Below are 23,569 nucleotides of genomic sequence, written 5' to 3' on the forward strand. Positions count from 1 at the left end.
CATAGCCGTACCACCCACAAAGAGACAGTGTTGTTACAGCCATGGTACTGCTAGGGCCACCAGGAAGCCATGACAGGGCCCTCAAGGTAGACCCCACTTTGGGGACAATGGACAAGCGTTTGGGGTCAGATCTAGGTCAGGGTCAGGCTTCAGTTTAAGGTCGAATTCAGCCTGGGGTTGGGATTGGGGTTTAGTCTGGAACTTGGATCCGTCCGGTGACTGGGCCTTGCTTGGCGCCGTGCTCCTGGAGTCCGTGGATGACACGCAGGCTGTGGGTGAGGGTGACGGCTCCCCCTCCCTGTCTCTGTTCCCCAGGGCGGCTGGGAAGTCGGGCTGCAGCAGGAGGAGTGTGACTTTATGCAGATGATCGAGGTACAGCACAACCAGTGCCTGGAGGAGGCCCAGCTGGAGAATGAAACAACAGGTGAGGCCGCCACTGGCAAGGAGCCCCCCTCCCTCACACCGTGAGCCCAGATCCACCCTCAGGTCGAGGCTGCCCAGCTGCAGGGCCATCAGATCAAATGGCAGCACCCTCTGGTCTTCACTCCCCAATCCTGTGCTCCCCGCATTTGGCTCAGCAGCCCTGGGGTGAGAACGGAAGGGAGTAGATGGCTTCCTTCAAAAGTTGCAGCCTGAGCCAGACTCAGAAGGGTGGGCAGGATTGGGAGAAGCAGAGAGGCTGGGAAGTTGGGAGGCGCCAAGGCCGACTGCCCATGGCAGGTGGGGAGTGGCTATGGCGTTCAAGGCTCCCTGTGAGGGAGGGGGAGGGCCGGAGCAGTGGGGAGCCCGGAGCAGTGGGGAGCCCGGAGCAGCTCTGGGCCTCCCTCCCAGAGGTCACCTCCCCCGAGGCCGAGCTTACGGTTACATAGCAGCCTGGCTCAGGAGCGGGGAGCACCTTTCTTCCTGGCTCCCCAGTGCCCCCATCTCACTGAGGCTGGCAGTTATGCACCCCGTCCTGGGCCCCTCCTCCTGGGCCCTGCCGCCCAGGCTGTCTGCCTCCTGTAGAGGCAGTGAGTGTGTGTATAGCATCACGGATGGCCTCTGCCTCTCCCAGCTCGCAAGGAGGGACGGCCCCTTGTCTCCCAGGGCCCTGAGACTGCGGCCTGGGTAGAGGGGTGGCCGGACCTGCCTGCTGCCTATGCCCCAACCCCCCGCCAGGGCAGGGAGGCAGGAGCAGGCTGCAGACAGGCCTCGGAAAGGCTCCACAGTGGGATCCGGGCTCATGCGCAACCCAGAGAGGCCCAGACCCCAGACTATAGGCCCCACTATAGCACCTCCTAGGCCCCAAGGGCAGGCCACCCTCGTGGTCCCAATGAGGTCATTGCTGGCACGGGGTGCATGGCAGGTGCCAACACCCTGTCACCAGGCAGCTGGCCCGAGATCCAGAGGAGGGCATGTATGAGTCTGTGGGCAGTGAGTCTGCCCATGACCTTGTGAGAGGCTCTGCGCATGTTCACGCACATCCAGCTGTGTGCTCCTGGCCCCTGTCTGTCTAGGGCTACGGCTGTGCCCCTGGGCTGTGTAGCTCCGTGACTGACTCTGAGTGTCTTTGTGTGTTGGAGGCATGTGTCTGTGTAAGCCTGGACCTGCCTGGATGTGTCTGCCTGGTGTGCTGTGTGTGTGTGTGTGTGTGTGTGTGTGAGTGTCTGTGGCACGCTCAGTCATGTCTGTACATGTGTGTCTGTGAGTTGTGTGTGTCTCTCTGTGCCTGTGTTTGCTTGTGTCTGGTTTTTCCATGTCCAAGTAAGTGTACATGTATGTATATCTGCGTGTGTGTTTGTGAGTCTGTGTGCCTGGGATGCTTGTCAGTGTGTGTGTCTCTCTGTGCACACACGTCTATAAAAGGACAAGCAGAGCCCCGCCGCCGCCTCGCCATCCCCCACCCCAGGCTGGGCTTTCTTTCCTGTTGAGGTGGCAGCCCCCAGTGGGCATGCTCAGCCAGCCTGGGCCCTGGGTCTCTGTGGGCCTGATGACGTGTGCGGTGGCACCTGAGTGGCCTCCCTGGGGCAGACGCACAGGGAATACTCCCGGGCCCAGCTCACAACCACGGGCCCTCCAGGCGCCCAGCATTTTCTTGCCTGTCACCCCCTCTCAGCTTCCCGACCCTGCTGTCTCCAGCAGGACGCCTCCCTGACCACGTGCCCCCTACCGGCCCCTCTTCCCTGGCTCCCCCGTTGCCTGCTGGCCTGCACCCCAGCACAGCTCACAGCCCAGCCCTGGTGGTGCTGAGATTCCTTGAGGCCAAACGTGGCCGCCCTGAGGGCAGAGCCCAGCCTCCCTCCCCTCTGTGCCGCCTCTGGTGAAGCTGAACTCAGGGCCAGAGACCCAGCTCTGAATCCACTCCTGTTCTGGACCGCCGCTGGAGATCCAGAGAGCCTGAAGCCTGGCAAGGACCCAGACACAATAGCTGGCCTGCAAGACAGGGTGTGCCCAGCATTGTCAGGGCTATACACAGTCCTGCCAAGCAAGATTCCTGGGAATGGCACTGAGCCCTTCAGACCAGGCAGAGTGCAAGAGGTTTGCTGGAGACGGAGCGTGTGAACAGGCTGTCCCCCTCGCCAGCGACGTGACCTGGGGCTAGCTACCTAATTGCTCTGTGCCTCAGTTGTTCATCTGTAAAATGGGAGGGGGTTAAATAAGTTATTTATGTAAAGAGGGTAGAACAGTGTCTCCCATATATAAAGGCTACATAAATGTTTGCCGATGATACTATGAACAGGGTCTTACATCACTAGCAGGATCTGACTGGCCTGAAGAGCAGCTACATGGCCTCCAGAGATGCTGGCACAGGAATGGAGGAGAGACTGGGAGCCAGGGTGAGGCCACAGAAGACTCAGGATAGGACGAGTGGTAGCGGATGGGGTCCCCAAGGCAGGGAGGCTGTGCGCTCTGGCCAGGCCGCGGAGATCCAGGCTTTCTCAGCCTTCAGCTGCAGGTGCCACCTGGCTACCGCAGCCCCAGAAGGCACCCCTCCCCGCTGTCAGCCCACTTCAGCATTCAGAGGCCCGAGGCTCTTCCCCAAGTGGGGATGTCCCTCCACCTCCTCTTCGCAGGCCCCCTCCTTGGGAACTTGGGAACCTTCGGACCTGGGCTGGGCTGGGTTTGGCCCAGCTGGAGTTGACTTTAGCTCAGGGGTTGGGTTTCCTGAGTAAATCTATGGGACTGGCAGCGTTGCAAAGAGACAATTAAACCTCCCTCCGGGGACGGCATCCAGAGGAGTCCTTGTTCCTCAGGGGCACCCAGACCCTGAACAGGCAAAACCGTGGCATTTGCATCTGCCTATTAAAGTGGACCCCTAGAGACCCCTAGGGGGGTCTGTGCCTCCGTCACCAGCCAGGACTTCAAGGCTGATAGGTACACAGTGGAGAGCTCAGCCTGCGATGCAGGGCTTTCTCCAAACTCACTCCCTAATCACCACCCCTGTCACAATTCACAGTGTGACCGGGTTGGAGGCATCTGTGTTGTATGTGAGTTTTATGAAGACTCCTCAAGAACTAGCTAAATCCCAATATACCCATCACCCTATCATACCCAACAGCTCCTTTTTACAACAAATATTTTCTATTGCCTCCCTTACTATTATAAAATGAAATTTAGGACACAGTTTTGTTAATGATGTTCTAGTTATAAGGTAAAACAAAAATAAAGACACGTATAATAAAATACTATGTGTGCTGGAATACTATGTGTACATTCCAGCACAATCACACCAAAAGATAAGAAGACATAGTCTAAAGGTTGTACCTATAAATATAAATTCTGGGAATGTGAGAGCTTTAAATATAGATTGATATATATGCTGGTTGCATCACCGACCCAGGTTCACGGCAGCATTGCCGTAGGTAACGTGATTTTCCAAAACATTGAACAGCTCTTAGTGAGAACAACTCTTAGAGCACAACGAAGCCCAGTCTTCTATCCCTTTACTTGGCAGTTGCATTCCTGGAAAACTCATACTGTCAAACCTGTACAATAAGTACCTTGTGTTTATATGTCAAATGGAGTAAGAGTCTAGCCTCTGGTCATTACAAAAGGTTTTCACCTATGCAAACGCCCAGCAACTCATTTGAAAGTCCCAAACGCTACACAATTCATCGTTGTGCAGGACCATGCAGGGTACCTGCCTGGCATCCCTGTCGCCTGCCCACTGAATGCCGGGGAAGGCCCCCCCTAGTCTCTGCAACAAACAAAACCCCACCACTGTTTGAAACACACAGGGGGCACTCTGTCTCTCACCAAGGACCATGGGGCTGTACTTATGCCTCCTTCTCCCCCTTCCCTGTACAGCCTGGGCAGGGCTGTGCCTCCCCTCTCAGACTGGAGGTTCCTCAAGGTGGGAGCCTGGAGGAGGAGGAAAAGGGTGGGTGCCTGTGGGCTCAGGCCCCAAGGCTGGAGGCACCTGGTGGCCACGCTGACCCATGTGTCCTCTGCCTTCATCCCACAGGCTGCAGCAAGATGTGGGACAACCTCACCTGCTGGCCAGCCACCCCTCGGGGCCAGGTGGTCGTCTTGGCCTGCCCCCTCATCTTTAAACTCTTCTCCCCCATTCAAGGTAAGAACCCCGGGTTGAAGGGCAGGAGCTTGGTGGCAGGAGTAGAGCTGGCTGGAGTGGGGACTCGCCTCTCAAGGAAGTGAGAAGGCAAAGGAGGTGCTCAAAGAGGCTGGAGCAATCAGGGGCGGCTTCCTGGAAGAGGTTGCACTGACATTAGTTCTCTGAAGGACTCATGGGATTCGATTAGCTCTTCACAGAAAGATAAGCACGTGGGAAGGTCTCACTAAATATTTGCTCAGCAATTGATAACTGATTGACTGATAGTTATGGCTGCCATGTTCCCATTATTTGGGGCTGGCCATGAATGAGTCTTTCACTTCTCGGAGGCAATGACCTTTCAGACTTTGCGAAACTGACCTTTCTTACACACCTTGTCATGTTCTGCTTAAGTGAATGTTCACATATAAGGCAGAAAAGAAAAGCGGGAACCTCTTTAGGAAGTGGGCTGTCTTGCTACCAGTAATTAAAGATGGCACAGTAAGACATCCTTTCATTCAATGAATGTTCATTAAACACCTACTATCTTGACTGGCACTGAGCTAGACAAGCACAGTGGGGGGCAGAGGGATAAAATGCTCTGTCCTCGGGGAGCTCACGTTCTAGTTGGAGAGGCGTTTAGCAAGAAAACAAATGCATGTATTATAAATGATAAGCGGTGCTGGGACAGAGAAGAGAGGGAAGCAACCTAAGGCAGGCGTCCTCTCTCCGAGGAGGTGATACTGCAGCTGCGGTCTGAAGACCTGGGCTGGGAAAGAGCCGCAAAGATCCTGGCGGGGGGATCGCTCAGAGGATCAACAGCCCATGGGATGAGCCCTGAGGAAACTCAGTGGAGGCCAGTGTGGCTAGAGCAGGGAGGCCAGGGGAGGGAGGAGAGGAAAGAGATAGGCGGGCAGATGCCAGACCACGCAGGCCTTAAGGACTGACAGGACTTGGGCTTTTCCTACGTTCACTGAGAAGCCACTGCAGGGGTTAAGCAGGCGACGGAAACAGTCCAGTTGGGGTTTTTAACTGATAACTGGTTTCTGTGAAAAGAGAGGATTCTAGGAGTACAAATAGGAAGACCCAACCCCAAGGCAGACGAGAGATGATGGTGGTTTGGACTCGGGTGGAGAGCAGGGCAGAGGAGGGAAGCGGGAAGGTGCGGTGGAGGGGGGATAGGACTCGAGTGTGCCCCGCTCAGGTATGGATTTGATGAGCTGGGGGAGGACAGAGGGAGGAGCAGGGCTGAGGTGGGAAGGGTTGGTGATGAATGGGACCTAGATAAGGGCTCAAAGGATGAGCAGAAAGTCTCTCACTCCAGGTGGCCTTTGCCCCTCTGGACCTGTTTCCCTATTTGTAAAGTGGGAACGGGAGGTGGACCAAATGGTCTCTTCGGAGCAGGCCAGCTTCGCTCCCCAGTGCCCGGTGTTGTGACCTCAGCAGTGAAGGAGAGATCCGGATGCCCTCCCTGAGGGTCAGCCACAGGTGTGCCGTATTCCAAGCCAGCGCCCACCTAGCCCAGCCCTCTTCCAGGGGGACCCAGCACCTGGACAGATAGGAGATGAGCTCCTCTGGCAGCTCTCATAATGCTCCCTTCAGCAGAGCCTGGCAACCAGCCTTTCCTGGGATCCCTGGAAGCGCCTGCTAATTGCATTCCTCCTGATGCTGTTCCTTCTGTCCCTGCTGGAATTGTAAAGGCAGATCCTTCACTTGAGAACCTGGACTCCAGCCCACCATCTGGCTAACCCCGAGGCTGCCAGCCTCAGGGGGGCCCACACCAAGCCTTTCGGCAGATGAGAGAAAGGCAGCCCTTCCTCAGGTGGATTCAACATCTCACCAGAACCTACCTAGTGACAAGCTGAATATGAAGTACACTTTAGCCCCCAGTGATCATCAGCCAGATGCCCTTGTGCAGTGAACAACCTGTGCAGCTATACTTGGCAGCCTTAGCCTCTGAAAATGATGGCAAGAAATAGGAGACTGGGCTAGGGGCTGAATATGTAAAGGAAAGAGGCTGTGTTTTCCTGGGCAACTAGATGAAGAAGGTGTGAGCCTCAATTCCAAAGAGGAAAGTTTGCAAGTAAGGGAAGTGTGGGATAGGAGTGATGGCAACCCCAACTCCTGCCCCTCTGGGTAACAGAACTGGGGAAGGAGTGTCTTCCCTGGAAGGGTTGGAAGGGACCTGGTTCTACAGGGAAAGCTGAAGAGAGTTAAAAGACGTCATTTGGCCAGGCTGGGTAAACAGCCTGGGAAGGAGGGGTGGCCAGGCAAAGATTGCTCACCAAGGCACCAAAATGTTTGTGGAGGTCTAGTCCTTTTTTTTTCAATTTATTTTTTTGTTGTTGGAGTATTGTTGCTTTACAATGTTGTTAGTTTCTGCTGTACAGCACAGTGAATCAGCTATACATATACACATATCCCCTCTTTTTTGGATTTCCTTCCCATTTAGGTCACCACAGAGCACTGAGTAGAGTTCCCCGTGCTATACAGTCGGTTCTCATTAATTATCTATTTTATACAGAGTAGTGTATATATGTCAATCCCAGTCTGTGGAGGTCTCCCAACTGTGGAGGTCTAGTCCTTTTATTTGTGGTCTGCGTGTCTTTCACCTGCGGTGTTTTTGCCATTAAATGTTTGAAGAGACTTTTTTTAAGAGTAAAAAGTAGCAGGGCTATTTTGATAAGAAGACACCACAGTCTATATTACCTGTGTCTATGGGGTCTGTGGGACATCTCCTCCCCACAGCATCACGTGAAGCCGTAGATAAGAAGGTCTTGTCAACCTGAGACGTCTGCCCTGGTTGGCTGGGGTGGGGCGCCATTGACAGGATTTCAGCAAGAGAGTGCCACGATCAGGTCTAGATTTTAGAACAACCCTCCAGGATTCAGGGTGCGGAGCGGGTTGGAGGGGCAGGAAAACAGGGAGACCCATCAGGAGGCTCCTACCTAATCCAGGGGAGATGAGACGGTCGGTGCTGGTGTCGAGGAAAGAGAAGCTGGGGCAGGCCTGGTGACTGATGGGGGAGAGGAGAGAGGTGAGTGGGGAGAAAATGACCCCCGATTTCTACCCCCCGTCACCGAGTAGGGCTTTTCACGTGGAGAACTGAGGGAGGAGAGGGGGCAGGGCGGCCGTGACTTCTTTTTTGAGACATGACAAACGGGAGGAGACTGGGAGAATGTGGAGTGGCCCTCCCAGCACAGGGTTAAGGTCCCTTGCCTTTTCTCGCACCCTCCGTATCCCCCTCTACACACACAGGGTCTGTCGGTTCCCCAGCCCAGACTGGGGAAGAGACTGCTGGCTGATCCTCAAGGTCCCATGGTGGCTTCTACTGAGATCATCTCAAGAGCAGTTCCCTTGGAGTCCTGGGCTTCAGACCCAGGCTCTTCAAAGAGGCCACCCAGCCCTGAAGATGACCCACTATCCCCTTCCCTCCCTTGCTCTCTGGGCAATCGGGGCTCCAAGGGACAAGGTCCCCCTTCAGCCGCTGCTGGGAGCCCAAAAAGATGTGGAGTCAGGCTGACCTCAGTCTGCATCCCAGGCCTGCTGCTTCTTTGCTGTGTGACCATGGGCAAGTCACCCAACCTCTCTCACCCTTGGCATCCCCCCTTTCAATGGGACTATTGGTAACTCCTGATCACGAGCCTTAACATATTAATGTTTGCTCCCCGCTGCTCCCACAGAAGGCATGTGAAGCTGCTGTGTAGACACTGATGGGTCACCCAGGCTCGCTAGCTTAATTCATGATAATCCCAGGTGTCCACCACGTCATGGGCCTGGTCTCATCGAGCCCTGGTCCCTCCAGCCACTGGGGAACCCAAAGCCTGAGCTTTAGTGCCCCTGCTTTAAGGCTGGCTGATTTGGCCTTGTCCCCTTTTTCCTACTTGCCCCAGTCTGGCGGGGACAGTCCCCCAAGAATCAGCTCCTGGGAAGGGGCATGGCCTCCGGGCCCCCAGTGAGTTCCTGAGATCTGGGGCTGAGGAGGGCCTGCAGTTTGATGAGCGGCTGCTTGAAGCCTCCAGGCCGGCCCACCCTCTGCTGCAACGGGAGAAATCTGAGGGGGTGAGGAGGGCCGGTGTGCAGAGGGGCAGTGTGAAGATTTTTCTCGTGCCCTGGGAGCCTCCTGTGGCAGTGCGGTTGGGAGACCTGTGCAGAAGTGGGCCACCAGGGCAAGAAACTGGCCCAGCCTAGGGTCCCTTCCTCAGCAAAGTCCTTCCTGCCACCCCTGGGGCCTCACAGAGGAAAGAGACCCAATGGGCTGCTCCTTCCTGGTTATTCCCCTACCCCTAGTTGTCCCTCAGTTCCTCATCCATAAAGTAGGGTGACAAGAACCTCTTTCAAATGGTGGCCAGGAGGATTTACAGAAATAGGGAATAGGGAATCACCTGGGATGTTCTGAGCACACGGCAAAGTTTGGAAATTTTAAACATATGCACAGGGACCCTCCCTGAGCTCAGGATGGCTTGACGCCCCCTACAGCTCTGCACCAGGACACCCGAAACAAGTCCCCAGTCACCTCAGTGCAGATGAGGGCCAAGGTTACCTGGGAAGACTATGGGACCACACCTGCCCTACCCTGTCCTATGTATGTGGCCTTGAGCAAGTGACCAGCCTCTTGGAGCCTTACTTCTCAACTGTGAAATGGGATTACTTTCCCACTGGATGGTTGAGGGGCTTCAAAAAGATAATATGCCTGCAGTGCTCTGTGCAGTGTACCTGGGAAAAGTTCTCAAAGCGTGCGTTGTGGTGATGGTGATGCTGATGCTGATGCTGATGCTGATGCTGATGCTGATGGTGCTGCTGGTGCTGCTGGTGGTGCTGATGGTGGTGGTGGTGGTGATGGTGATGCTGATGCTGATGCTGATGCTGATGGTGATGCTGATGCTGATGCTGATGCTGATGGTGATGCTGATGCTGATGCTGATGCTGATGCTGGTGCTGCTGGTGGTGCTGATGGTGATGGTGCAGGTGAGAAAGGAGCTAGACGGCAAGGATGTCAGGACCCACCTTCTCTCTCGGCTCTTCTTCATCGCCTCGCCTTATCTCTTTCTCTACTTTTCTCTCCCCTCCCCCTTCTTCCCCATCCTCTTACCTCCTCCTCCTACCTGTTCTCTCTCCCCTCATCCTCCCTCCCTCTCCTTTCCTTCTTCCTCCTTCCCCTCCTCCTTCCTCCTTCTCCTTTCCTCTCCCACAACAAGCCTGGCAGGAAGGCTGTGTCCTGGACTCAGTGCCTCTGTAATGAGTCCTGGGATGGGGGCAGAGGGCTCTTCTCTGGCTCACCCATTTTCTATTCAGCCTCTCCCCTCCCTGGAGAGTGGGGAGCCTTGGGGTCACCCCTCACCTCACATGGCCCCTCAGTGGTCCTGCCCCTTTGCTGCAGCCCTGGTCCTCCAGGGACAGCAGACAGTGTCGCTGTCCTGGAACCCCAGCCTTAGTGGTTCAGCCCCGAGATTCTGCAATGGTGTGCCACTCAATTATTCTCATACTTGCCTTTGCCTGGGCAGGTGCCCCTTCTCCGTGTGTGAGGACTTCGCACCTGCGCCCTTATCAGAGGTCCTCCGACGCCCACCCACCTCCTGCCTCACCTTTGGTCCCTCTCCAGCAGCACATCTGAACCCCCAGCCCCCAGGCGTGGGAGGAAACCCAGACGCGTAGGCCCAGGCAGGCTGACCCAGGAGGACTGGGCAGGCCTGGGCCCCTTGCCCCAGCCAGAAGGCTGCTGTCTGTACCTACAGGACAGACAAAGGAAGCATCTGCCACACCAGCATCCGTGGCCCTGTGACGGGGGTCAGCATTCAGCTCATGACAAGGGTCAGGGATCATTCCACACCAAGGATCCAGGCTGCCTGTGACAAGGATCAGAGTTTAAATTGCACCTGGGGTCAGGTTCAGACACGACAAGGGGCAGGAATGTCTGCTCTGGCTGTCATCTGCGTTGGTGCGTCCCCTGGCCGCCCTGGAGTTGCTTCTCCCTGCCCCAGGCTGCCCCGTGATGCCCTGGGTGTCTAGGTCAGAACAGCTGGAGCCTGATGCCGTGGGGGGGCTGAGAGTAGGGCTGAACACAGAGACAGCCAGGCCCCATGCCTACTCCTCCGACCTACCCACTCCCTGCCTCAACCTCTCTTCTCTCTGCCCCTGCCCTCCACCCAGGCCGCAACGTGAGCCGCAGCTGCACTGACGAGGGCTGGACGCCCCTGGAGCCTGGTCCCTACCCCGTTGCCTGTGGCTTGGATGACAACGCATCGAGTTTGGACGAGGTGGGCCTCAGTGCACCCCACACACACACGCTAGAGTACCCGGGCCTGCTAGCTCCTTCCACTTTCTCCCCCCAAGGGGCACGGTTGCCTTCCATGTCGGAGCCAGGACTCCCAGGGTCTGCCCTCCTCAAGCCTCCTCCCTCTCCAGGCCCACATTCCCAGGGGCGCATCCTCTGGCTCCCCTGACAGGGTCCAGGAGGGGGCTTCCAGGAGGATGACTCACAGCATCAAAGCTGAAGCAGCACCCCCAGGCCAGGCCACCCCACTCCCTTGTGGGAGCCTTGATCCAGCCCCGGCAGGGCAGACAGAGCCCATCCCACCTGCCACATGCAGAGGAGAAACTGAGGTGCGGATCCTGGAAGGAACCAGCCTCAGATACCCAGGAGCCAATCAGGGGCAGGGACAGGGACAGGACCATTGTCCTCAGTCCCAGGATGGGGATCTGCCCTGGAGCAGGTGAAGCATAGGTGGTCTCTGTAAGGATGTGGGGCCAGGAGCCAGGGAAGGATACTGATGGTGAGGCTGGAGTATAACTTAAGTCCCGAGCTAGGAGCCCCACTCTGCTTTGGTGGGTGAATGTAGTCTGTCTGTGATGACCTCTGTCCCACCCCTGAAGCCCTTCACAGACAAGGCTTTCACTCCTCCCAAGAGGGCAGCAATTTCCTCAGAGGCCTTAAAAGCCCACCAGATCCTCGGGCAGGATCCTTCTTGACCACTGGCTTCTGTTCCAGCAGGGTGTGGAAGGTGGGGAGGAAGGAGGGGCTGCCCAGTGACCATGGCTCTGTGTGTGTGTCCATGGGGAGGGGCCAGCAGGAAGCCCTTGGTGTCCAGCTTTGTCCCTCCTCCCCAGAAAGGCCAGATTGCCCTCCTCCTGCTAAATCCAGCCTCTGAGAGTCCCAAATGGGAAATTACTCTCCCCCTAGCGTCTTCTTTACCATTGTCCATCCCTCACCACTTGGCGAGAGGGCCTCATGTGGGGGTCTGAAGGGCAAGCAGTCTTGTGCTTGAGGATGCCAAGCCCAGAGCTGGCCCAGAAGGGCTGTTGGACACGTGACTGAAGAATGAATGGATGGACCAATGGGTCGTGTGGGGTCTTCGCTCCTTCCCCCACTGACATTTCCCTTGTGAAGGAGCAGAGAAAGGGCATTCAACCCCCGCCCCACCCTGGGAAGCAGTCCTGTCTCATCTGTGGAAACCAGGGAGGAAGGGGCTCTGGGGACTGGAAGGGGCCACTCAGCTACTCCTGGGAGCCCTGGGCCTCAGCCTCCTCATCTGCCAAGGCAGGGATGGGAGGCAGGATGCATAGGGCACCCCGCCTCTGCCAACACCCCCTAGGTGAGTCCCCCCACCCCCACCCAAGATGCTCACCCACCTCCCTCTAGCAGCAGCAGACAATGTTCTACAGTTCTGTGAAGACCGGCTACACCGTCGGCTACAGCCTGTCCCTCGCCACCCTCCTGGTCGCCACTGCCATCCTGAGCCTGTTCAGGTGAGGACCAGCTCCTGCAACGGGTCTCAGAGGAGACCAGCCAGGTCACTCCTCACCCAGGCATGCTCTGCCCCCTCCACTGTCAGCTCCCAGGCAGCACACAGTCCTGCCCCAGCGCCCCCGCCAGGCCAGCCTCCCCTAGAGACAGCAGGGTGCTCGAAGTGTTCACCTGTGTCGGCCTCATCCCTCACAGGATGCCCTGTACCTGGGGATAGGGCACCAGAGGGTGGGGCCTGTGCCCTGGAATGAGGCACCTGCAAGCCAGGCTGCACACATGGATAGGATACCTGGGGACAGGGCCCCCCTTAAGGGTGGGGTCTGCATTCAGAGGCTACAAGCCCTACCCTTCCTCAGAGCACTGGACGTGTTGGTTGGGGTGGGGTCTGAGGCCCCTTCGGCCTCCCAGATCTGGCCACCTCCCACAGGAAGCTCCACTGCACACGGAACTACATCCACATGCATCTCTTCATATCGTTCATCCTGAGGGCCACCGCTGTCTTCATCAAAGACTTGGCCCTCTTCGACGGCGGGGAGTCGGATCACTGCTCCAAGGGCTCGGTGAGGACCCACCCAGGCCCACCTCCCTGGCCCACCTCTGCCATCTCTCACCTGAATCTCCTCTTCTCCCTTGCCTCCCTCCTGTCTCCCCTTTTCTCTCTCTCTCTCCCTTTCTCTCTCTCCCTCTCTCTTTCTCTCTCTCTCTCCAAAGATGGCCCCCCTCCGACCCTGCCTGCCAGCTCCTTGGATCCCACTTCCCTCCCAGCAGCAGGAGACGGTGCTTGGCCATCTGGGAGTTCACACACCCACTCCTGCCAATGAGAAACACCTCTCCTGGGTGCAAAGTGGTACACTTTGTGCCAGAGCCCACAGCCCCCTTCCCGCCTCTGCTGCTAACTTCCTATGTGACCTTAGGGAAATCCCTTCCTCAGTTTCCCCATCGTGCAAGGACATTCAAGCTTCCTTCCATCCCTCCTCTCTGCCATCTTCATACCCATGGTTCTGCTCACCGTGCCCCCCTTCCTACTCCCCCCATTGCCTTCTGGAGCCAGTCCAGGCCCACACAGCCCTCCTCTTCTTCTATTCTTCCCCTGCCCTCAGTCCTCTGGACCTTCCTAGGCAAGGGAGGTTAAGAGAGCATATAAGGAATTCATCGCCCATCACTAAGGGATCCATCTCCAGGTGATTCTGTGCTCAGGGCCCCCTCCCTGAGTGCCCCCTGAGCTGAGACAGAGAGCTCAAGACCAGCCCTGGCTCCCATTCGTCCCTTGTGGTCAGTGAGTTTTTGCCTCATGAGTGACCTCAGAGGCAGTGCATTATTTCAGGGGTCAGAAGTACCTTCTCCCCAGAGAGTGAAATTGAAAGTGAATCTCTCCAGGGAGTTCCCTGGCCGTCCAGTGGTTAGGACTCCACGCTCTCACTGCCAAGGCCCCAGGTTTGATCCCTGACCTGGGAACTGAGATCCCACAAGCCGCGAGGTGTGGCCAAAAAAAAAAAAAAGTGACTTTCTCTAGAGAGTGATGGTGGTATCTCAGGCATCTCGACAAGGGGGAGGGAACACCCAGGGGAGCCACCCTGGCCATTCCCAGAGCGCCTCAGATGATCCCGCCTGGGAGTAGGGCTCAGACCTACCCGGAGCCTGGGGAGCAGCCGGAAGCCTCCAGCGCACTTGTTGAGGACAATCGCACTTGTTGAGGACAATCGGGGAAATGAGCTTCCCGATTCATTAGCAGCTCTGTGAAGCTTTTCTAAGGCAAGGAGAAGCACAGATAATTGTCCTGTTAAAGAGCTGGGTTATTCTTGCTGTAAAGCAGATGAGGGAAGGTGGGGGAAACAGAGTGCCTGTAACAGGAGGGACTGAAGTAAGACCTGAGGAAGGACTTTCCAACCATCGGGAGAGGAGGGTAGGCTGCTCTCTGAGGGTGCCTCAAAGCCGAGGGCACAGGAGGAAAGGGTGGGAACCTGTGTTCTGGGTACAGGGAGGAGTGAAAGCAGGGGGGCTTCCTGGAGGAGGGTGGCTTTAAGCTCTGGCTTACAGGTATCTGGGCTCAATCTGAAACGGCAGATAGTTTCTGGGAGAGGACAGATGGCCCAGAAGACCTTCTAATCATGCGAGCTGGGCTGCCCAGAGCCCCTGATTGCCCTGCCCAGGGGTCTCCCTAACTCCTCCATTGTCCTCACCTGCCTGGGGAACCCCTTCTTCCTCTAGCTCCTCTGGCCCCCAGGAGGAATGATCATCCCTCCACTCTCCTCTTTTTCCTAACTTCTACTTCACCCTCCTCTTCCCTCTTCTCCGTCCCCATCTTTCCCCCAACAATTCCATCTAAACCCCACTCCACAGTCCACAGCCCATATCCCTACACTTTCAAGGGATTCTTGCTAATGCAAGCAAGAATTCTCCCTCATACGTCTTCCAGCTACCTTCAATCATAATAGGAATAAGATAAATGAGTAGCGGAGATGGTAAGTGGATGGGTTGGTAGCTGGATGACTGAGTAAATAGTGTGTGGATGACTAAGTGGAAGGATAGATGGATAAAGTAAGAAAAATTGGATAGATCATGGGTGGGGGTATATTGGTGGGTGGACGGATGAGCAGATTGATGGACAAGTGGATAAAAGAATGGATGGATAGATGTCTAGGTGTGTGGGTTGGTAGTGGATGTCTAGTATGTGGATAGTAGATGAATGGAGAGATAGACAGGTGAGTGTGTGGATGGACTGATAGATGGAAGATGATGGATGCAGATAGATAGTTAATGGATGGATGCATGGATGGTAGATGGATCGATGGGTGAGTTGGCAGTGGATGTCTGGTGGGTGGGTGGGTAAGTAAATGGATAAATAGGTGGGTAGGTGGATGGTTGGATGGGTAGGTGGGTGGATAGATATATAGATAGGAAGATGAATAGATGATAAATTGATGGGTGGATAATTAAAATTGCAAGCTTATTCCAAAGCATCAGATGATCTAAAATTAGGGATAATGGGAAAACCACTGAGTATGTTTATAAAGGAATAATACAAAAATAACTAAGAGAGTAAGTTGGCTGTACAGCAATCCTGTTTGTCACCCCAGACAGAGATGTGGGCAGGCAGGGACCCCTGCTAGCTCCACTGAGGCCCCCTCTTCTCCTCCCCCTGCAGGTGGGCTGTAAGGCAGCCGTGGTGTTATTCCAGTACTGTGTCATGGCCAACTTCTTCTGGCTGCTGGTGGAGGGCCTCTACCTGCACACCCTGCTTGCTGTCTCCTTCTTCTCCGAGAGGAAGTACTTCTGGGGGTACATATTCATCGGCTGGGGTATGGTACCAGGGAGGGCTGCCAGGCTGGGAACAAGGGGGCAAAGCCTGGGGAGCTCATTAGGGGGAGGGTACCAAGCCAGCATGCCACCTTAGGTCTTGCTGGGCTGCAGATCCTGCCTGCAGGGCACTTGGCCATGGGTTGATAAAAGTCCTCCAACTGTCTGACCCCTGGGCAGGTGCCTTCTGGCTGCAGCTGCACCTCGAGCTGACCTGTGGGACAGACAGGTTCTCTGAGCAGCCTTCCATTTCCCCTCCAGTCCTTGAAACACACAGGGCCGCTGCTGATCTCTGCAGTGCCTCTGCCAAAATGAGAAAACGAGTCCCCTTTAGGCAGACACAGTCCCTCGGACCTAGAGCGTCACCCCCTCAGTGAGGCATCTTTGCACACTGAACTACCTATATATGCCACCATAGGTGGCCACGTTGGAAACCCACCCTTTTCTCTCCCTGCCTCTTCCTGGTTCTTCCTCCTTGATCTCCCTCTCTTCCTGCCACACCCTCTCCTCTTTCTCTCTCCTTTGGCCCTGACAGGGGTGCCCAGCACATTCACCATGGTGTGGACCATCATCAGGATCCATTTTGAGGATTACGGGTGAGCTGTCACCCTGCCCCCTCCTCCTGGCTGCTGTCACTCGGGGCAGATCCCCCGGGTGGATGAGGGGGACCATGGAGGAACAGACTCTGGGCCAGTGGTCTCTAAAGGGTTTGGGGGCAGAGCCGGGGACAACAGGAGGACTGCTGACTCTCTCCGGCCAAGGACAATCTCTCTCATTCTCCCCCACCATACCCTGCCCAGATGCTGGGATACCATCATCTCCTCACTGTGGTGGATCATAAAGGCCCCCATCCTCGCCTCCATCTTGGTAAGGCCTCCTCCCACCACTTAGGGATGGGGAGACTGAGGCCCGGAGTGGGTAGACAACTGACCAAGGTCCCACAGGAAATTCGTGTCTAGGTCAGAACTGAACCCTAGGCTTCCCAATGCCTAATGCAGGACTGTCCCCATCCCTTTCCCCACCAGTTCTTCCTCTAGAGTAGAGAAAGCAGATTGGGAGGCCCAGCCCTTAGGGATGTGAGGGAGAGTTCCTGGATGACTTTCCCAAAGCGGGAAGAGCTAGGGGAGAGGTAAGATGGATGGATAGCTGGGCCCTGGGGAAGAAGACAGGCCATCAGCCCAGGGGGCTGGACACCCTGCCTCCCCTCTCTGACCACCCGACCACGGCCCCCAACCACCAGGTGAACTTCATCCTCTTTGTTCGCATCATCAGAATCCTGGTTCACAAACTGCGGGCCCCAGATGTCGGGAAGAGTGACAGCAGCCCATACTCGTGAGTATGGGCCCAGGGCCCCGGCTCTCCCGGTATCCCCAGCCCCAGTCCACAAATCATCCCACGTCCCCTGGAAGTCCCCCTCCAGAAGCATCAAAAAGCCACCTTGCTCTTGCCCACCTCTGCCCCCATGGCCTGGCTCAGTGCACGAGTGTCCCCTGCCCAGTCCCACCCTCACCAGGCCCATGAGTCCCAGGTCTGCTTCTCCTGCATGACTTACCTAGCAGGTGATCGGCCCCGCTGTGTATCTGCTGTCAAGCCAGGGAGCTCGAGAACACAGTAGATAACCTGTGTCCTGTTCACACCGTGTGCCCAGTCCCTGGCATGGGCCTGGCACAGAAAAGGGGCACAGTAGATGCGTGGCCCGGGGGAGCCCCCAGTCTACCAAGGAAATGGCCATATTCGGGACTCGGTCCTCCCTGAGAGTAGTAACGGCATCCACAGGTTACGTGCCAGGTGTGTGCAACGGGGTTTCCAAGCATCATCTCATGTCATCTGTACAGTCTCCTCTAAATTGTCCCCATTTCACAGATGAGGAAACTGACACATACTCCCTCCTCCTCTAGGGTTTGGGAGCACATCGTCTTGGCAGGGGGAGGGCACAGTGTCTGTGGGACAGGGGTCGTAGCCTTGCTTGGAAAGGTGTGAGGGCTCTTCCTGTGCTTGGGGGGCCTGGAGAACAGGCAGGGTTTCATGAGAACAACAAGGCTGGAAGATAGAACTACAGAAACATGAAGGGGGTGGCTGTGGGAGGGTGAGTCGGTCTGTGTGCCCACAGATGGGAACAGGAGATTGATTATCAGCACTGCACAGACAAGACAAACCTGGGGTGTCCCACAGGGACCTTCCAGTCCTGTGATCCAGAATGTTCTCCTGGGCCTGGCTTCTCTCTGGGGAATCTGTGCTGTGGTTCTAAGATTCCTGGCTAGAATGTCACGAGCTGCTGGATTTAGGATTCTATTCTGGAATCCTGTGATTCTCTCTGATGAGACTAAGACTCCCGTTCCTGGTGTGACAGCACTTCCTCCCTCGGGGTGTGGAGGTGGAGCTTCCCTTCCAGTTTGAGAAAGGAAGGCCCTGCGGGGGTCTGCAGTCTGCCAGGGGGTAGCACATCAGGCCTGTGCCCCCTCTTCCTCTACTTTCCCTGTGGGGCCTTGTTTTCCCCAACATACAGCTGCTCAAAAGGGCTTGAATCTGAGGCAAAGAGAGCCGGTCATCACCAGGTCCACGTGGGTGAGGTGGAAACTGAACAGCTGTCGGCAGGCAGAAGGGGTGGGGGGAGTAGGAGATGGAGCTCCCCGCGGAGAGACTGTCAGCTCCCACTCTCTACCTCCCCACAAGCCTTCAATTTAAAGAAAGCCTCCATCTGTCAGCCTCAGGCGCGTGGGATAGGTTTGCAGTCAAGGAGCGGTGGGCAGTGCTCGGGATACTGGCGTGGCTGGGAACCAGGTCCAGGAAGGAGTGGGCGGGGCAAGGCCAGCTCCTCTGCCCCCAGTTTGCTGTGGGTCCTCAGGCCCAGGGCCAGGCCTACCTGGACTGACTGCCAAGGCAGGAGAGACAGAGGCAGAGACACACTCACTCCTCAGACCTCTCGCAGCCAGGGAACTGTGGGTTCACACTGCCTGGACCAGCTATGAGGTCAAGTGGCTGGGAGGCCTGAACCAGGATGAGCTCTGCTCCATGGGAAAGGGGCAAGTCATTTAGAGCGACTGTGGACCCTGCTGAGCACACATGGCCGGTGAAGGAGGAGCTGGTCCTGCAGAGAATTCTGGGGGTGCGTGTATTGGTGTGGGGAGCGGGGGGAAGGGGAAAGGGGTAATCCCAGAAAAGGTGGCAACTCCTGGGGAAGTGGATACAGCAGAGAAGCCAAAGACAGGGCTTTACTAGTTGACCCTGAGTCATCCTTGGTGACCAGACACAAACTTGAGGACCCGTCATCCTCCCAAGTGGCCTTGGGCATCTGTGGTCAGCAACCCAATTACAAAAACTTCCTTCCCAAATGCCCTCATTTCCAGTAGAGTATTGGTCTCTCATAAATGCACTGTATTTCATAGCACCCAAAGCGCTTCCAAGTTTACAGTGGGCCGCACTTCTATTACTTGACCATGTTGAGCATACACTTGCCCCATTGTACAGATTGGAGAAACTGAGACCAGGGGAAGGGAAACCAGGATCTCCTGTTGCTCAAGAAACTATCCCCATTAGCGGCCATAGAGCCCGAAATACCACTATTACACGTAATCCTCGGGATTCAGCCCTGGCCCTCCTTTATACTCTCTCCTCCAGAAAGTGAAAATAGAGGGGTTTCTCTCTCCTTGCAAGCTACATTTGCTAGGATTCTTTATCCACTGACTTCTAGTTAAATTTGACCAGTGGGAGGCTCTGGAAGGGGATTAGATAGGACAAAGGGGAGGGAAGCTACAGACCTTCTCTCATGGCTCCAGCGTTGACTCTGGCATGGTCTCTGGCATTGACTATATCTCTTTGTGGCTCAAGGTCATTCAAGAAGCCCTTCTCAACATGTTTCCATCTCATTCAAGGGACTCCTCCCACGTTGATTTTAGCGCTTACTAAGGCCTCTACCATCAGAATCCCAACCCTTTCCAGGTAGCCCTGTCCTTGGGTTCTGGTAAAACCACCTCTTCCCTTTGTCCCTCCTTCACTGGAGCTGGAAGTCCAAGGGAGGAGGCCCAGGGGGCATGAGGTCATAGGCACTGCAGATAGGGAACAGAAACAGTTGCGGACATAGGACTGATGGGAACCAACAGTCTGTCCTCACACATCCTGGTCATTGTCTCCGTCTTCTGTGCCCCATGTGCCCACATGTGTGGACACCCATACCCACTGCCTGCCCCTCCCCTGCCCCCAGGAGGCTGGCCAAGTCCACCCTTCTGCTGATTCCCCTGTTTGGAGTGCACTACATCATGTTTGCCTTCTTCCCCGACAACTTTAAGGCTGAAGTGAAAATGGTCTTTGAGCTCGTCGTGGGGTCTTTCCAGGTATGAACTGTGGACTTAAGGCTGCGTTCTTCTCTGGGCTTTAAGGGAGGAAATTCACCTGGGGCCTTGGCCTCTTGCCGCTAGATTCCAATCTTTTCATTGTAATAAGTATTTATTAAGCACCAACTGTATGTTTAGCCCTTTGTTTCACCAGGGGAACACAGGAGTGGGGCAGGGTTTGGGGCTCCCGGGATCTGTCTACCTCACCTCTCCCCCTCCCTTCCTCCCCAGGGTTTTGTGGTGGCCATCCTCTACTGCTTCCTCAATGGCGAGGTAAGCCCCTCTCAGACCTTGGGGGCTCAAGGAACAGAACTCTGGTAGCCCCAAGGTCCAAAACCCCTGACGGGATATGTGCAGAGCAAAGAAGAGTCAAAACCTTGCTACTCCAAGTGTGGTCCTCAGACTAGTAAATCAGTGATGGCACCTAGGACCTTGTTTAAAATGCTGATTTCTGGGCCCACCCCAGGCCTGCTGACTCTGAATCTGCTTTTAAGAAAACCTCAGGGGATTCATGTGCACATCAGAGTTTTAGAAGTGCTGTGTTAGGTGGCTGTGTGCAGAGTGAGCGGGGATGGGTGAAGTGAAGGCTGAGTCACCGTGGAGCCCTGGTTACAAAGCACAGAAATCTATTTGGATGAGCTCCAGTGAGCTGGAGGGCAGGGATCAGGAGATTGGGCCGCATACCTCTCCCTCCCTGGACTGAATTCTCTGATCCTCTCTGGCTCCCACCTCCCCCGACTCCAATCCCTGGATTTGACCTGGCCCCTAGAAGGTCCCATCTCTGCACTGCCCAGGGTAGCATCTGGCCTTTCAAGGTAGATTCCCCAAGATGCTGTGACTGTCTGGCTCACGCACCCTAGACGGAGTGCAGCCCAATCAGCAATGCAGGAGGCTTCATAGGGGCGGGCCTGACCACCCTCCCTTCTCCCAGGTGCAGGCAGAGCTGCGGCGGAAGTGGCGGCGCTGGCATCTGCAGGGCGTCTTGTGTTGGGACCCCAAATACCAGCCCCCGTCAGCAGGCAGCAGCGGGGCCACGTGCAGCACGCAGGTCTCCATGCTGACCCGCGTCAGCCCCGGCGCGCGCCGCTCCTCCAGCTTCCAGGCCGAAGTCTCCCTGGTCTGACCGCCAGGTGCCCAGGCGGGTGGGCGGCCCCTCCCGTCCGCACCGCCCCCCACCCCGCGCGGCACCGGGGGCAGAGGCCTGCCAGGCGAGGTCAGCCCCAGCCCTGAGCTCGGAGGCTGCCCGGGCACCCCCAGCTCACTGTCCGGAAGCCCCTGGAGAACACTGCCCTTGCGCCTGCCTGGGAAGACGAGGACGCATAGATGGGGGAGGGCTGGGAGCTCCTACCTAGAAGATGCGGGGTGGAGCTCAGTCTTCAGACTCCGCCCCCAAAGGCCCCCTCTGCCCATTAAGGGCGAGAAATCTGCATACTCTCACCTGATTCCACCCCCTGGTAGATCTCACTACCCATCCGAGGAGGGCCACCGCCTATCCCCTGACAATGCATGTGGGAACGTGGTGTGATCTGAGGGGACAGAGGTCTTGCCCCGAAAGGTCACCTGCCACCGCCACCTCGACAGTGCCTGAAGTTCCACCATTGCTGTCAGTTTCCTTTGGGTTAAGCATCACCATTCAGGCATCTCTCCAAAGATGCGGTCCCCTCCCTCAGTGCCTCCTCATAGCTGCCAGCTCTTCAAGGTGAATGAGTTTTTCTGCCTCCGGCAGATGCGGTTGTAAACAAGGGGTTTTACTTTGGGGAGGGCAGCTATCTTCATAGTCCCCGCTAAAGTGGAGTCATCCCGGGATGGCTGGAACAATTTCAGGAGCTTGCCACCAGCCCTACCAATCCCTATGGGCTGTGGGAGCTGCCCCTGGCTGCCTACCTATGTGCCAACTATTAGGACCGGGCTCAGAGATGTACACTCTTGGGCCCCTTAATCCTCAGAGCAACCCAGCAAGGCGGGCACTACTGTCCCTGTTTCACAGTGAGCCTCACAGAGAGCAGGTACCTCATCTTGTCACACAGACAGGATTTGAACTCAGATCTTGCTGACGGGAAAGGGAAAGCACAGACTCTTAACTGCTGCCTTTGATATATTGTAACAAGCTGGATCCTCTTGCTTATTTGTATCACCACTGATATTGTTATTACCACCATCCCCCAAACCCCTTTCCCACCCCACCCTCCCTGGAGTGTGGCTGAGGAGTCCTCCAGCCCATCTGGACAAGAGCCTGGTGGTTGTCATGTCCTGTGTCCGCCCTGCACCCCTGTGGCCACACGGCTTCCTACCCACGCCCCAGCCGGAAGATCCCCTTGGGACTGCAAACAGGCTTGTGCAACAATAAACACTGGGTTGGATTCGCTTGGTTTTCCTGGTGGTTGGTGTTCCCATGCGGGCTAAAATGGAGACCAGCTTCCAACTTGTGGCCACGCCCCCCACCCCCATTCCAAGAAGGGCTGGTCCAAGACATCACTGAAGCCAGGTGCCACCACCCCTCTGGCTTCCATGTGAGGAACACACAGTTCTAAGGGCTTTCAACTCACATCTTGTTGAGTGGTACCCTCTCTCCTCTGAGTGTGGTGAAGTTATACCCCATCCTCACAGTGTCCTCCCACCCCCTGAATCCAACCAAGAAGAGATAGTTCTATTCTTGGATTTATACAAAACAGCTGACAGAGCTGCCCTCGGTCCCAAAAATGGTTACATGGGGGTACCTGCGCCCAAGGAGCACATGTGAGATGACCATGTTGCCAAGAGGTGGCAGATAGAGGACAGAACAGATGTCACCAAAACAGAGACAATACAGCGAATAGAAAGGTTTAGACACAGAGGCTGCAGGGCGAAGAAGATGACGCTGGTCAGCAAGGGATGGATTCAAAGCCACTGCTCCAGCTGACCTCCCTGGCTTCCCCTTCCTGCAACCTTCCTGCCTGGACCTGGCCCATCCACCACCGTGCCTGAAATCCCACCATTAGTGAGTCATGTCTGGGGAGAAGCAGAGTTACCAGCCAGGAGGGTAAAAAGTGAATAAAACAGAGAGAGACCCAAGACAGGGACAAAAAAGGGAGGACAGGAGTGGGGCCCCGCCTGGGAGGTAGCAGGAAGTGAAAAGCTCCCCACCCCCCAACCCCTGGGAGTGGGGAGCATTCAGGAATGGGGAGAAGGTGAGACACTGTCCCTGGCCAGCAGAGGTCATGAGCAGACATCCCAGGCTGCGCATGGAATGGGAGTGGAATAGGGGTGACCACGAGCAGAATTTCTCCTGCAGCGCCTCTTTCCTCCAGCTCCCCGGTCCCTCTCCTGCCTTTCCCGGCACAGACCAGACCAGCTCATCTCTATTGCCACCTGGTGGTGCCTCAAGGACATCACCAAGGTTGGCCTTAGGGGCCCAAATACCCAGTCCCAGCCCAGCTCCCAGCTCCCAGAGTGCGGGCGCCTCCCCAGGAGGCCAGTTGACACAGAGGGCAGACCTCTCTCCTCAGCTCCATTTCAGAACAAGATACAAGAGAGAGGAAGTGGTGAGGACACAGGATTGATGACCCCAGGGACAGTCTGGGATTAAGGAGACCCAGGACCTGGCCCTCAGACCAAGGTCCCTGACCTTGTGGCAGTGATTCCCGTCCCAGACCCGGCTGTGACCCCAGGTGGAACCAGACCTCTGGTTGC

At 56.1% G+C, this 23,569-nt stretch overlaps 1 protein-coding gene across 1 annotated transcript; it reads left to right on the plus strand.

The window, feature by feature from the left end:
• The first annotated feature begins 348 nt into the window (after positions 1 to 348).
• VIPR1 (vasoactive intestinal peptide receptor 1) lies at positions 349 to 21,023 on the plus strand. The gene is made up of 12 exons (XM_068557555.1): positions 349 to 424; positions 4,445 to 4,552; positions 10,679 to 10,785; positions 12,171 to 12,274; positions 12,700 to 12,832; positions 15,418 to 15,571; positions 16,105 to 16,165; positions 16,370 to 16,436; positions 16,810 to 16,901; positions 19,771 to 19,900; positions 20,132 to 20,173; positions 20,832 to 21,023. Exons 1-12 carry the CDS (start codon positions 358 to 360, stop codon positions 21,021 to 21,023), a joined length of 1,257 nt encoding a protein of 418 aa, XP_068413656.1. The 5' UTR covers positions 349 to 357.
• The last annotated feature ends 2,546 nt before the right edge of the window (positions 21,024 to 23,569 follow it).

Source organism: Eschrichtius robustus, chromosome 12, assembly GCF_028021215.1.
Source record: "Eschrichtius robustus isolate mEscRob2 chromosome 12, mEscRob2.pri, whole genome shotgun sequence".
In the NCBI taxonomy this organism is placed as follows: Eukaryota; Metazoa; Chordata; class Mammalia; order Artiodactyla; family Eschrichtiidae; genus Eschrichtius; species Eschrichtius robustus.

Coding starts and splice junctions, on each gene's coding strand:
- VIPR1 (XM_068557555.1), top strand. CDS start 358: ATGCAGATGATCGAGGTACAGCACAACCAGTGCCTGGAGGAGGCCCAG. Junction 16,166..16,369: donor ATCCATTTTGAGGATTACGG/GTGAGCTGTCAC, acceptor TACCCTGCCCAG/ATGCTGGGATACCATCATCT. Junction 19,901..20,131: donor TCGTCGTGGGGTCTTTCCAG/GTATGAACTGTG, acceptor CTTCCTCCCCAG/GGTTTTGTGGTGGCCATCCT.